General features: G+C 35.2%; 1 protein-coding gene across 1 annotated transcript in view; it reads left to right on the top strand.

The window, feature by feature from the left end:
• The first annotated feature begins 500 nt into the window (after positions 1-500).
• Positions 501-16,106, top strand: part of slc17a6a (solute carrier family 17 member 6a) — a 29,727-nt gene continuing 14,121 nt past the window's right edge. Inside the window, exons 1-4 of the mRNA XM_073831684.1 lie at positions 501-1,022; positions 2,512-2,767; positions 3,583-3,701; positions 11,652-11,766. Coding sequence (XP_073687785.1) covers positions 937-1,022; positions 2,512-2,767; positions 3,583-3,701; positions 11,652-11,766 — 576 coding nt within the window. The 5' untranslated portion in view covers positions 501-936. The remainder of the gene's footprint in view (positions 1,023-2,511; positions 2,768-3,582; positions 3,702-11,651; positions 11,767-16,106) is intronic.

Here is a 16,106-nt window from a genome sequence, read left to right as displayed (position 1 = left end):
AATTGCATTGTTTATATATTTATGAATAATTTACCAGATGCAAGCAAGCCCAACGACATGACTCCAGCACAGGTTCGACCTGTCCTTGAGCGCCCGCTTGTGGTCATTATTTGTATTACAAAACAGTCTTTTTTTTTCATGCCCTACCATAAATTATTAAACCAAATGGATTTAATATGATCGATCATTAATTTTCCTGAACAAATGAAATGAAAAAAATATCTGCCCCCACCAATATCCTAATCCATTGTCTCGTCCCAAGAGCCCATAATACCAGTGAAAACTGATTACTTCAAGGTGTGTATGTTTGAAAACCTACCTGATAAAACCACTCAGAGCATCTAAGACTAATATAACATGACTCAGACATTTGTTTGCCAGTGGCTTTTTGTTAATAGCTAGATGTCAGTACATGCCTTTTTAGCAGTTCATGAGTGAAAGAGGGGAGCGCGCAGGTGTGGAACGCGCAGCTCACTCGCTGTCTGCGGGTTCATGGAACAGCTGGACGGACGCGCGCGTTCTCTGTCCACGGTACTGAACGAGCTCCCGCGCCTGGTGTTGGGCTCCACCGCGCCAGATTTCTTTTCTGGCTCTTTCTTTGTCGTTTTTGTGGGGTTTGTTTTCGAAGGTGAATTCTGATGGAATATTCTCGTTTATAGCTCAAAAATATGTCGACAAAATGGAAAAGCGAAGAATTGCAGAAGTCGAAGGAAAGGGAGTTTCAAAGGACATTTCAGTGACTGTGAATCAAGCTTCTAATTGATTGATCTTCTTGGTGTTTTATAGGTCGACTACAAGGGATAAAAACGCATCTTTTACTGGGTCAAAAATACTGCTCAGGTTTTCACACTCAAGGAATATGCTGAAACATCTTACAGCCAATTCAAATTAAAATTTCGTGTTAATATCGAGTGGAATATTATCTTTGGAGATACGATGGATAAGGTGAAGGAACGAGTTTTGGCCCCCGGTAAAGAAAGAATGAAGAATCTGGCCGGGAAAACCCTGGGACACATGCACAGGTATCTCTTCCATTCAGAAAAAAAAAAAAAGAAGAAAAACTAATGATCTTAACAAAAATATTTTTAGTTTATTATCTCGATGCAGTGCAATTTTCACGTCTACTCAAATTCAAATTATGTTTTTTTTTTTCCCTCTCTCTCCTTCCATAGCCACATTACGACGGCTATCACATAATTCCTAATAATTCATAAATATGTAATGCAGCGCGTTCTTTTCGACATTTTTCGTTACGGAGAAAATAAACAAATACGATAGAAATGACTATACGCGTTAAAGATCGTGATGTGATCGTGTATAGATCTAGAGATGAAAGAATTCCTCGGAGGATCGTTCCTCTGCCCACAGCGCTCCTGGCTCAATTAATAATTCATGAAAAGAAAGTCGTGACATGACGAGCTAAGAATAAGTGCCTTTAATTCAATTATTATTATTGGTATATTTTCGTATTTATGTGTAAACAATACTTAAATAAATACATGCATTAAAACCCTGTGATTTAGCTCACAATCAGATTTCAGATTTGAGAATAATCTTTTTTTTCTTCATACCAAAATCGTCTGAATTCTTTATATGGAATGAATACGGTGATTTTTTTCTGAGCGTTTTGTGTATTTTGTATATTGCAATTATAGGCCAGAGATTATGAAACGCTCAGAGACAGAGCTGAACAGTGAATGGTTCACATCAGAGAATAAAAAATAAATAAATCTTCATTTTCATCCGATACAACGGGAATACATCGTACCATAAAATTATATTTCTTATATTTCGTTTTGTGTACGGGTTTATTAAGATGGTTTGATTTTATTCCGTCTATTTCATTTTTAAAGCAACCACAGAAATGTGTCGTCAACGACACAAAATCATATTTAGGCAAACCTGTACTATAACAAGATATGATCACGTCTGCGTTTACAAGCTATAGGTAGGCTATGCATTTCGATAAAAAAAAAATGCTGCAATGCGGTTCAAATAACTCAGTTTGCCAAGTCGTGACCAAATAACAGATATACAATAGAATTCCGTCTGCTTCTTCTATTGCTGAATGGATGAGAGACGTAATAATTAAAATACAAATAAAATAAATAAAACATCTTTGATAGCATTCTGTTCGCGGATTGGAGGGATTTATTTAATGGAACAAGAAAATCTCAGTTTTTACAATACAGACAAAGAGATGTACTTTGTATAATCTATTAGCAAACATAGAACGTTGCCTCAACGTTCTGTTTTTTTTTTTAAATATTATTATTAATTTTGGCTTTTTTGTATAACGATTCACAAACTTTTCGATATAAGGTTTTCGTCAACGCTACAGGAACGTTTTTTATGTGATGGTTGCATAAGTGTCCTTAATGGTTTTAATTTTAATCCATATAAACGCTTCAGAAACAAACAAAAAAAAGAGAAAAAGATGGAAATAAAGAAAAGAAATGCGATCCCTGAGACATTTGTTTTCAGAAAATGAGAAGTGCTGTATCTTCACAGGGTGATGGAGAAGAAGCAGAAAACGGGTGATGTTATAGAGCTGACGGAGGACGGGCGGCCCGCTCAGGTGCAGGAGAAGAAAGCTCCTCTGTGCGACTGTACGTGTTTCGGGCTCCCGCGCCGCTACATCATCGCCATCATGAGCGGCCTCGGCTTCTGCATATCGTTCGGAATCCGCTGTAACCTCGGAGTCGCGATCGTCGACATGGTCAATAACAGCACCATTCACCGAGACGGCAAGATCATCATCACAGAGGTGAGAATGAGGGCCAGATAACCTACAGCCCCCCTGTCTGAGCGAACGCTCCTCCCTCACGTCTCCTGTCAGAGCATCACCAACTGAGTTCACAAAAGAAAAAGAAAAAACATTCCAACATTCAGTTGCTCAAAATATTAAATAAAATTTAATTTAAAGATTCTACATTTTACACTCTTAAAAATAAAGGTGCTTTAAAAGATTCTTCACAGCGTTGCCATAGAACATTTTTTAAACTTCCATTCAGTTAAAGAACCATCTCTTTCTTACCTTTTCATAATCTGAAGAACCTTTCGCCACAAAGTTCCTTTTGTGAAACCTAATGTCAAAGCTTCTTTAAGCAAAAAAAAAAAAAAAAAAGGCTCTTCCATTGCATCGTGAGGCACCTTTATTTTTAGTGATGTTTTATTAACAAATTTCGGGACGCATGCACAGATAATTAACACGGCCAATGCACCATCAGTAATCACTCCCTATCCAATCAGTGTTAAAGTGAATCACTATAAATAATCAAAGCAGCCTTACCTTCTAATCTCTCGTTTCAACATCCCTCCACCATCCTGTCTCCTCTTTATAGGGGGGAGCTATTGGGTTCGGGCCGATTGCCGAGCTCGGACCCTCTCCCGGACAGCACGCCAAATACGCTTAACCTTATACGCTATCCTTTTTACTCAGTTTATTGTCAGTAAGTGGGAACTCGTGAAAGAGTGTATGAGGAAATTAATGCAAAATGCTTAATTCTAAGCGTTTACAGTGAACGGTTTTTAGATGAATTAACCGTGCGCCATATATGTTCTTGTTCATTTTGCCCTCAGAAAGCGAAGTTTAATTGGGATCCGGAGACGGTGGGAATGATCCATGGCTCGTTTTTCTGGGGCTATATAGTGACACAGATCCCTGGAGGATATATATCCTCACGACTGGCTGCCAACAGGTAATTCACAATGCGCATTTATGTCGATTTTAAACAATTTTACTAGGCTAAATTTAAGTTTGACTAAACGTACTTGTTTTATTTTGTTTTACATAGTGGTTTATATTAGGCAACCGTTTGAATGCTTTTCTTAAAGGCCAAATCATGTCGTTCCTGTGCTTTATTTGGTTGCCATGAACCCTGAATGCAGAAGAGCAGACATGCTTTCCTCTGGAGAGCTCATTAAGCAGCAGACAGCCTCACGTGGCTCTGTGTGTGTTTCTCACATTTTCTCTGTTCACTGTTCCTGATTCAACAAAACTCCCTTTGACTGAAATAGACGCATATTTTTAGATACCTAGTATATGATTATATATTCACACCTAAAATATATGTATAAAGCCTACATATAGCCTACATATGTTAATTATATAGGCCATGAGATCAATTAATGGTTCATAAATCAAATTATGTAAATTACATTCTTAAATGTTGTAAATGCTGTACTAATGCACACATTTGATGTGAGATGTAGCCTGTTTATTATGTGCTTTATGCACCTTATTTTTTTCCGTAAGAGCGGACACGGCCATTTGTAAATTTGATGTGTCTGGCTTCTGGTCTCATCTGCATCCAGCTATTTTTAGCTGTACAAAACAGCTGGTTTTGCTGCAAACTGGTGTGTCTAACTATATAATTTTAATGTATTAATTTAATCAGGGTGCGATTTAAAAAAAAAAAAAAAAAAAAAAAAAAAGAAACACCTGAGGGTGGATGCTTTTGAAAACTTTTTTTCTCTGTCCATAGGCAGACCTTGACCAAACTCCAGTAATGCTATAGCCTAGGTAACCTAATGTTAGTGTAATGTGTTAACAACCCAAATTATATACTCGTCTTTTTTCAGGCAAGTAGCCTACCAGATAATGAGTGCCGTCATGAAATGTTTTTAATAGGACGGAATCTTTGTCTTACGTGATCACAATTTCATAAAAGCATAGTAAGTTAGGCCTATTAATTGTAAGGATTTTATTTCAAACAATCAATAAATTATATAAAGAAAGCGAGCAAGAGCTCAGTATCAGTGGAGCTTTTTGAAACTCAGAATCAGTAAACCACTGCATGGTTCACTTTTTCAAAAGTGCTCCAATCGAATCGCAAATCACTTGATTAAAAATGGGAATTCGAAGCGTGTATGGCGAATTATTTGATTCAAAACGGGAATTCAAAGTGTGTATGGCGAATCATTTGAGTCAGAATGGGACTGTAAAGTGAGTATCGCGAATCATTTGATTCAAAACGGGAATTCAAAGTGCGTATGGCGAATCATTTGAGTCAGAACGGGACTGTAAAGCGAGTATCGCGAATCATTTGATTCAAAACGGGAATTCAAAGAGGGTATGGTGAATCATTTGATTCAGAAGGGGATTTTAAAGTGCGTATCACAAATCATTTGATTCAAACAGAAATTCAAAGTGCGTATGGCGAATCATTTGAGTCAGAACGGGACTTAAAAGCGAGTATCGTGAATAATTTGATTCAAAACGGGAATTTAAAGCACCTATGGCGAATCATTTGAGTCAGAACGGGACTTAAAAGCGAGTATCGTGAATAATTTGATTCAAAACGGGAATTTAAAGCACCTATGGCGAATCATTTGAGTCAGAACGGGACTTAAAAGCGAGTATCGTGAATAATTTGATTCAAAACGGGAATTTAAAGCACCTATGGCGAATCATTTGAGTCAGAACGGGACTTAAAAGCGAGTATCGTGAATCATTTGATTCAAAACGGGAATTCAAAGTGGGTATGGTGAATCATTTGATTCAGAAGGGGATTTTAAAGTGCGTATCACAAATAATTTGATTCAAACGGAAATTCAAAGTGCGTATGGCGAATCATTTGAGTCATAACGGGACTTAAAAGCGAGTATCGTGAATAATTTGATTCAAAACGGGAATTTAAAGCACATAAGGTGAATCATTTGAGTCAGAAAGGGACTTTAAAGTGAGTATCACAAATTATTTGATTCAAAACGGGAATTTAAATCGTATATGGCAAATCATTTGATTCAGAACGGGATCTTAAAGTGCGTATGGCGAATCATTTGATTCAAAATGGAAATTCAAAGCTCGTATGGCAAATCATTTGATTTAGAATAGGATTTTAAAGTGTGTATGACGAATCATTTGATTCAAAACGGGAATTTAAATCGTATATGGCAAATCATTTGATTCAGAACGGGATTTTAAAGTGCGTATGGTGAATATTTGATTCAAAACGGAAATTCAAAGCTCGTATGGCAAATCATTTGATTTAGAACAGGATTTTAAAGTGTGTATGACGAATCATTTGATTCAAAACGGAAATTCAAAGCTCGTATGGCAAATCATTTGATTCAGAACGAGATCTTAAAGCGCCTATGGTGAATATTTGATTCAAAATGGAAATTCAAAGCTCGTATGGCAAATCATTTGATTTAGAACAGGATTTTAAAGTGTGTATGACGAATCATTTGATTCAAAACGGGAATTTAAATCGTATATGGCAAATCATTTGATTCAGAACGGGATTTTAAAGTGCGTATGGTGAATATTTGATTCAAAACGGAAATTCAAAGCTCGTATGGCAAATCATTTGATTTAGAACAGGATTTTAAAGTGTGTATGACGAATCATTTGATTCAAAACGGAAATTCAAAGCTCGTATGGCAAATCATTTGATTCAGAACGAGATCTTAAAGCGCCTATGGTGAATCATTTGATTCAAAACGGAAATTCGAAGCTCGTATGGCAAATCATTTGATTTAGAACGGGATTTTAAAGCGCCTATGGTGAATCATTTGATTCAAAACGGAAATTCAAAGCTCGTATGGCAAATCATTTGATTTAGAACGGGATTTTAAAGCGCCTATGGTGAATCATTTGATTCAAAACGGAAATTCAAAGCTCGTATGGCAAATCATTTGATTTAGAACGGGATCTTAAAGCGCCTATGGTGAATCATTTGATTCAAAACGGAAATTCAAAGCTCGTATGGCAAATCATTTGATTTAGAACGGGATTTTAAAGTGCGTATGGTGAATATTTGATTCAAAACGGGAATTCAAAGCTCGTATGGCAAATCATTTGATTTAGAACGGGATTTTAAAGCGCCTATGGTGAATCATTTGATTCAAAACGGGAATTCAAAGCTCGTATGGCAAATCATTTGATTTAGAACGGGATTTTAAAGCGCCTATGGTGAATCATTTGATTCAAAACGGGAATTCAAAGCTCGTATGGCAAATCATTTGATTTAGAACGGGATCTTAAAGTGCGTATGGTGAATATTTGATTCAAAACGGAAATTCAAAGCTCGTATGGCAAATCATTTGATTTAGAACGGGATTTTAAAGCGCCTATGGTGAATCATTTGATTCAAAACGGGAATTCAAAGCTCGTATGGCAAATCATTTGATTTAGAACGGGATTTTAAAGCGCCTATGGTGAATCATTTGATTCAAAACGGGAATTCAAAGCTCGTATGGCAAATCATTTGATTTGGAACGGGATCTTAAAGCGCCTATGGTGAATCATTTGATTCAAAACGGAAATTCAAAGCTCGTATGGCAAATCATTTGATTTAGAACGGGATTTTAAAGTGCCTATGGTGAATCATTTGATTCAGAAGGGGATTTTAAAGTGCGTATCACAAATCATTTGATTTAGAACGGGATCTTAAAGCGCCTATGGTGAATCATTTGATTCAAAACGGGAATTCAAAGCTCGTATGGCAAATAATTTGATTTAGAACGGGATTTTAAAGCGCCTATGGTGAATCATTTGATTCAAAACGGGAATTCAAAGCTCGTATGGCAAATCATTTGATTTAGAACGGGATCTTAAAGCGCCTATGGTGAATCATTTGATTCAAAACGGGAATTCAAAGCTCGTATGGCAAATCATTTGATTTAGAACGGGATTTTAAAGTGCGTATGGTGAATCATTTGATTCAAAACGGAAATTCAAAGCTCGTATGGCAAATCATTTGAGTTAGAACGGGATTTTAAAGTGCGTATGGTGAATCATTTGATTCAAAACGGAAATTCAAAGCTCGTATGGCTAATCATTTGATTTAGAACGGGATCTTAAAGCGCCTATGGTGAATCATTTGATTCAAAACGGAAATTCAAAGCTCGTATGGCAAATCATTTGATTTAGAACGGGATCTTAAAGCGCCTATGGTGAATCATTTGATTCAAAACGGAAATTCAAAGCTCGTATGGCAAATCATTTGATTTAGAACGGGATCTTAAAGTGCGTATGGTGAATATTTGATTCAAAACGGGAATTCAAAGCTCGTATGGCAAATCATTTGATTCAGAACGGGATTTTAAAGTGCGTATGGTGAATATTTGATTCAAAACGGGAATTCAAAGCTCGTATGGCAAATCATTTGATTTAGAACGGGATTTTAAAGCGCCTATGGTGAATCATTTGATTCAAAACGGGAATTCAAAGCTCGTATGGCAAATCATTTGATTTGGAACGGGATTTTAAAGCGCCTATGGTGAATCATTTGATTCAAAACGGGAATTCAAAGCTCGTATGGCAAATCATTTGATTTAGAACGGGATTTTAAAGCGCCTATGGTGAATCATTTGATTCAAAACGGGAATTCAAAGCTCGTATGGCAAATCATTTGATTCAGAACGGGATTTTAAAGTGCGTATGGTGAATATTTGATTCAAAACGGGAATTCAAAGCTCGTATGGCAAATCATTTGATTTAGAACGGGATTTTAAAGTGCGAATCACAAATCATTTGATTAAAAACGGGAATTCAAAGCGTGTAGGGGAGAGCGGGGCACAACCTAACACTTTTTGAATTTCGCGGTTTATGTAAATCCACTTGGGGTTCAGAGTACAATTTTTATCCACATTATTTTCATACTTGTCTAGTACAAATATATAGCTTTGTTTCATATTTACAGTGTATAAGTTTTTTGTTATTAACTCAAAAGAAAGGAAGTGAAACGTGACAACATGCCCCGTAGGTGGGGTACATTGTAACATCTGAGGGGCACGTTGTAACGTTTCAACTGAGAGATAACAAATTGGAGATTAAAATAATAGCAGATTTGTCTAATTTTAAATGAATACTAAAGACTGAAAAGAAAAGTTTACTTCAGCCAGAAATGAACTTTTACTATGGTAAAATAAATATTCAGCGATATTTTCAAAATGCTTTTGAATTTTGGCGCTCTTTTTTTTCTCTGCATAGTGTTGCTATGGCAACTAGTAAATTTGGTTATGCTAGCATGTGTGGAAATATTTGAACCATGTGTGTTACAATTAACCCCACGTTAGGTTGTGCCCCGCTCACCCCTACGGCGAATCATTTGATTCAGAATGGGATTTTAAAGCGCAAATCACAAATCATTTGATTCAAAACGGGAATTCAAAGCGTGTATGGTGAATCAGTTGATTCAGAACGGGATTTTATAGTGCGTATGGTGAATATTTGATTCAAAACGGAAATTCAAAGCTCGTATGGCAAATCATTTGATTTAGAACGGGATTTTAAAGTGCGTATGGTGAATATTTGATTCAAAACGGAAATTCAAAGCTCGTATGGCAAATCATTTGATTTAGAACGGGATTTTAAAGCGCCTATGGTGAATCATTTGATTCAAAACGGGAATTCAAAGCTCGTATGGCAAATCATTTGATTTAGAACGGGATTTTAAAGTGCGTATGGTGAATATTTGATTCAAAACGGGAATTCAAAGCTCGTATGGCAAATCATTTGATTTAGAACGGGATTTTAAAGTGCGTATGGTGAATATTTGATTCAAAACGGGAATTCAAAGCTCGTATGGCAAATCATTTGATTTAGAACGGGATTTTAAAGCGCCTATGGTGAATCATTTGATTCAAAACGGAAATTCAAAGCTCGTATGGCAAATCATTTGATTTAGAACGGGATTTTAAAGCGCCTATGGTGAATCATTTGATTCAAAACGGGAATTCAAAGCTCGTATGGCAAATCATTTGATTTAGAACGGGATTTTAAAGTGCGAATCGCAAATCATTTGATTAAAAACGGGAATTCAAAGCGTGTAGGGGAGAGCGGGGCACAACCTAACACTTTTTGAATTTCGCGGTTTATGTAAATCCACTTGGGGTTCAGAGTACAATTTTTATCCACATTATTTTCATACTTGTCTAGTACAAATATATAGCTTTGTTTCATATTTACAGTGTATAAGTTTTTCGTTATTAACTCAAAAGAAAGGAAGTGAAACGTGACAACATGCCCCGTAGGTGGGGTACATTGTAACATCTGAGGGGCACGTTGTAACGTTTCAACTGAGAGATAACAAATTGGAGATTAAAATAATAGCAGATTTGTCTAATTTTAAATGAATACTAAAGACTGAAAAGAAAAGTTTACTTCAGCCAGAAATGAACTTTTACTATGGTAAAATAAATATTCAGCGATATTTTCAAAATGCTTTTGAATTTTGGCGCTCTTTTTTTTCTCTGCATAGTGTTGCTATGGCAACTAGTAAATTTAGTTATGCTAGCATGTGTGGAAATATTTGAACCATGTGTGTTACAATTAACCCCACGTTAGGTTGTGCCCCGCTCACCCCTACGGCGAATCATTTGATTCAGAATGGGATTTTAAAGCGCAAATCACGAATCATTTGATTCAAAACGGGAATTCAAAGCGTGTATGGTGAATCAGTTGATTCAGAATGGGATTTTAAAGTGCGTATTTAGAACGGCACTCGGACCCCCCACCCACCACTCGCCAAATCGCACCCTGATTTTAATTATGAACACAATAGATTGTAGTACAAACAGTTTAACCATACTTATGGACCGGAAGTCTTACACATTGTTATTGCTGTTTCCACATTAAAAAATAAGGTGGATACAACACAGATTATTTGAAAGCAGCTTCACAATAATAAACAGGAAAATAATGGAATAAGAATTTCTTCAAATATGAGAAATTCAAATTGTGCAGTAAAGCAGCTCTACAGAAGACAATAGTAAATATATAATTTTACAATATGTGACCATGGACCCCATCTTATCTTTATCTTGAGTAGCACAGGTATAAGGCAATACATTGTATGGGTCAAGTTTATTGATTTTTCTTTTATGCAAAAAAATCATTAGGATATTAAGTAAAGATCATGTTCCATTAAGATATTTTGTAAATTTCCTAAATTTATCTGTAAATATATCAAAATTTAATTTGTCATTAGTAATATGCATTGCTAAGAACTTAATTTTGACAATTTCGAAGGCAATTTTCTCAATATTTTGATTTTTTTTTTTTTTGCACTTTCAAATATGTCGGCCAAATATTGTCCTATCCTAACAAACCAAACATCAGTGGAAAGCTTATTTATCAGCTATAAATGCTTTTGGATGATGTATAAATCTCAATTTCAAAAAAAAAAAAAAGACCCTTATGACTGGTTTTGTGGTCCACGATCAAATATACTGTAGTAAAATACAAATACAATAGTAAAAACTGCAGTGAGTCTGAGCGCTGGTTAAATGCAGTTTTTCCATTGAGTTGTTCTTACATCTTGGCTTTGAGTAGGTTGAGATCTCCATTTCACTTACATGAATTTGATTTCACACATTAAAACAGATAGCTGCGGTCTATGTAAATTAGATCTCACACAATAAATAAAATATGTGGCTTCCTGCCTTTGAGCATTCTTAGAATGATTTCTCCACTAGACACTGATGCCTTTGGCTGTTATTGTCTACACAGTTCATGTTATTTACTATCGGCCTTGGCATTTATTTCTTGCTCTCTTTTTTTGAGCATCTGCTCTAAAGATTCACCTTCAGTCAGTATAAGGCTGCTGCTGACTGAACAGAGTTTATCTGGCCAATCTATGATTTCAAACCATTAGAAATTATTTTTATTTAATTCTGTTTCTTCACACTTTGATGTGCAGGGTGTTTGGTGCTGCTATCGTGCTCACATCAACTCTCAATATGTTCATCCCTTCTGCTGCGCGTGTGCACTACGGCTGTGTCATCTTTGTGAGGATACTGCAGGGCCTCGTCGAAGTAAGACTCTTAGTGTTTAATCATTTGCTGATTGTAATTTAACAGATGTTTAACAATAAAAAGGGTGGCTAATGTTACCAGATGTTGGAATATTAAGGGGTCAAGACAGCATTTGTAGCATATTTATCAGTTACCTTAGGCAGTACTTTCAACTCATCTCTCAGTTCAGAGCAAACCAAAATTGTGTTTACGATAATTAATTTACAATGGAAGTCTATGGGGGAAGGCATTATACAGAGTTGAATGATGGAATACACTGAGTATAAAATATAAAGTAAAGTCGTCACAGACGTTTCACAGACAAGGTTTCTAAAATGTGAATCTGAGCTGTTTCAACTCAAAGAAACTTGCACTGACTGATATTTCAATATATCACTGCCTTTGTTTTGTCTCAAGATGCTTACTAGTAATGTTTTTTCTAAGGTACGTTTATAAAAATTTCTTAAATGCCTAATTGAACTATGGTCTAATCCTGGTTTAGTCTGTGAAATCAGGCCTCTATGTGTTAACGGGGGAAAAAACCCTATATAATAACACTTCTGTTAAGTAATGCATTTGGTATCATTAACTAATCAGACACCTTCAATATTGCTCACATTCTCAGTTTATTCACTGTACAATAAAATATGGCAAGAACTCAGAGTTAAACTGTGTCAAAACAAATTCATCTTGATAATGTCAGATAACCTTGATAGAAAATGTAATGGATTACACCATAAATTCATACAACTGTTAGTATGACAATATTTACACAACTATCAATACTTTAACTTTATTACCAAGCAATGCTTAATTTTGTTCAGTATGGGGTGTAAAAAGGTTGCATCAAGAATTAAAGAAAACAACACTTAAGCAAAACATAGTCAGGTCAAAGCATCTGAATAATTTTTGGTCCCAAATTTGTATCAGTTTTACTGATAGTCCACTGTATGAAGAAAGTATCAAATATTTAACCTGGTGTCTGAATAATTTTCAGTTTGACTGTATATTAATGCATTGCTGTGCATATAAATGAGCATAAATTCATACATTTTGAATGAACATTGAAAATTCAGGATTTCTATAGATATAAACCTTAAAATCTTGTAAACAAAGTTAGTTCTCCTAAAAATGAATCTACTAACCCTCATGCCATTCCAGACCCATATATATATATATATATATATATATGTTTGTCAACAATAAAAGTATTATTTTGGTCCCCATTGACTTTAAATATATAGACAAGTACTGAATGTGAAGAAATCAATTCGTTCAAGTCAGTTTCTGGTAGCAATTAAATGTACTATGGAAGTCAATGGGTACCAGTGTAGAGGTTGCAGCCTTTAGCCTCCTTGTTAGTGCGTCCGCCTCCCGTGCCCGAGACCCGCTCGGAGCGGGTGAGGTAGGACCCGGGTGTGAGGGGTTACACCAGCAACTGTATGGTTACCAACATTGTTAAAAATATCTTATTTTGAGCTAAATAGAAGAAAGATGTTTTTAGGCCTACAGGTTTGGAACAACATGAGGTCTAAGGTCAATTGTTAATGTGTAAAATCAGATGAAACGCTGGGTTAAATACAACCCAATGCTGGGTGAAATATGGACAAACCCAACAATTGGGTTGTTTTGACCCAGTGATTGGGTTAAATGTTTAGCCCAACCTTCTTGTTAGTTTTATTTAACTCAATAACTGATTAAAATATGGCTGGCTTAAAATGAACCCAAAATTGGTTGTAAATTAAAATCAGACACATACAGTGCCTTGCAAAAGTATTCATACATTTTGTTTTGTTGCAGCATTATGTTTAACTGCTTTAAAATAGTTTTTCCCCCACATCAATTTACACTCCATACACCATAATAATGACAAAGCAAAAACCAAATTTGCAAATTTTACAAATTTATTAAAATAAAACACTGAAATAAGTGCATTGCATAAGTATTCATACCCTTAACTCAGTACATAGTTGAAGCACCTTTACAGCCTCAAGTCTGTTTGGGTCTGATGTGACAAGCTTTGCACATCTGCATTTGGCAATTATCTACCATTCTTTGCCTCACCTTTTCACCTCTCCATCTCTGTCAGCTTGGATGGGGGCTGGCAGACATTTTCTAGAGTCCTAGTTGTTTCAATCGTCTTCCATTATGGATAATGCTTCTGTCAACCTTCAATGCAGCAGATTTGTTTCTGAACTCTTCCCTAGATCATTGCCTTAACACAAGTCTGTCACTGAGCTCTACAGGCAGTTATCTTCACCTCAGGACTTGGTTTTTGCTCTGATATGCATTTTCAGCTGTTAGACCTTTTCTGAGAGGTGTGTGTCTTTCTAAATCAGACTCATTCAAATGAATTTGCCACAGTTTAACTCCACTCCAAGTGTAGTAACATCTAGAAGCAATATGAATGCTCCTGAGCTAAATTGAGTGTCCAAGAAAAGGGTATGAATACTTATGCAACAGGATCTTTTCAGTTTTTATTTTTAAGAAATTTGCACAAATGTTTTAAAAAAAACTTTTTTTGCTTTGCCATTATGGAGTAGGGAGTGTAGATTGATGTGGGGGGAAAAAAAGTAATTTAAAGTAGTTTAACATACTGCAGCAACATAACAAAATGTGAAAAAAAAAAAATTAAGGGGTATGAATAATTTTGCAAGGCACTGTAAAACTTGTCATAACAACCAACTTGCCCTGCTTCTGGTTTACTACAACAACAACAACAACAAACAAAAAAAAAAAAAAATTGACGTCACGTTCAGGTGCATTATCCCAACTGCTGTACATCAGCACACAGACACACTGAAAGCACATGAGTGACGGATCAGAAGAGAACAAACAAATCATGGAAAATGAAAGCTTGAAAAGGAGAGTGGAGTTTTGTTTGAATAAGAGTTGACATCACAAGCCTGCAAAGATGAATTCTGAAAGAGTTTTAGCAGCTGCTTGCTGTCTTTGTCTGTGTGCTGGGCGTCTGCTATCCTATACTATTGTTCCCAATGAGTGTCGACTGTACATGAATTAAAAGCCATTTGAGCTTTTATTGTGAGCACAGTAGCTTGTGTTGTGTGTATTGACATTAGCTCCTCTACTGGCTGCAGCAATTTGTGTCTATCAGTGACTGATTGTGTGACAATTAGCTGCTAATGAAGATTTAATGGGCAGCATTAGTGTGTTTGTGGTGAACCAGATCTGATCAGACTGCGTTTGTGCAAGTCTGCATGGATCATTAATCCTTATTTGAACTGCAATTGTATGTGTTAGTGTTCATTTGTTAAAGGTTAGACTGTGTCTGTTTTTTATGAGCCATGCAAGGTTTTCCGCGTAAGATTTTCAACATTTTATTACATACCAAATGTAAATTTATAGTATATAAGGGCCAAAGACGAAATGGGGTTTAAGCATAAAAACAATAAGTGTAATACTGCTTTAAATTGTTGTTTTCCCTCAAAAATATTAAAAAGTTTTGTTTAATTTAATTGCATAGCAAAAATAATAATTCCCTAATTTACAGAAGACACCCAATAAAATGTCATTTAGTGTATCAATCTTGTCAGGCATATTTGCAACAAAAATCAATGTATGACATTTTAAAAGACAAATTACTTTCACCCCAAATACTAATTAGTTGTAATTCTACATTTGTAAAAAAAAAAAGCCACTATCCTTTTGCCTATTTGTCAGAATTTGTACTTATTTAAAACAGAATAAAATATTATTTTATATATTTTAATATGCACAAGTCAGAATAAACATGTTGTTTGTGTTTTTACATTATTATTGTGTTACACTGAATGACAATGTAACATTATTTCAACCCAATTTTAACATAAAATCACCTTTGGACATTTGAGGTGGACATCTTAACATCTTTGACCCATATTCAAATAAAGACATTGCAAAAAAAAAGACCTAACCTGATTTGATGATGGTCGAGTTAAATACTAGTGAAAAAAAAAGACATCACATGCATTTTTTATTTTTACTAAAGAAGAATGAAGATCTTTCAAAAGTACATAATATATTCTGGATTTTATATATATATATATATATATATATTAATCAATAATGAATATATATGAATATAAGTATGATTATTGTACTATACTGTAAGTGTGTGTGTGTGTATATACACTACCAGTCAAAAGTTTGTGAACCGTAAGATTATTATTTTTAAATTTATTATTATTATTTTTAAAGACGTTTCTTCTGCTCCCCAAACCTGCATTTATTTGCTTAAAAGTACAGCATAAACAGTACAATTTTGAAATAATTTACCATTTAAAATAACTCTTTTCTATTTGAACATATTTTAAAATTTAATTTATTCCTGTGATCAAAGCTAAATTTTCAGCACCCTTCAG

Source organism: Garra rufa, chromosome 25 (assembly GCF_049309525.1).
Source record: "Garra rufa chromosome 25, GarRuf1.0, whole genome shotgun sequence".
Classification (NCBI taxonomy): Eukaryota; Metazoa; Chordata; class Actinopteri; order Cypriniformes; family Cyprinidae; genus Garra; species Garra rufa.
The sequence above is the reverse complement of the archived record's forward strand: the minus strand, read 5'-3'. Positions and strand labels throughout refer to the sequence as shown.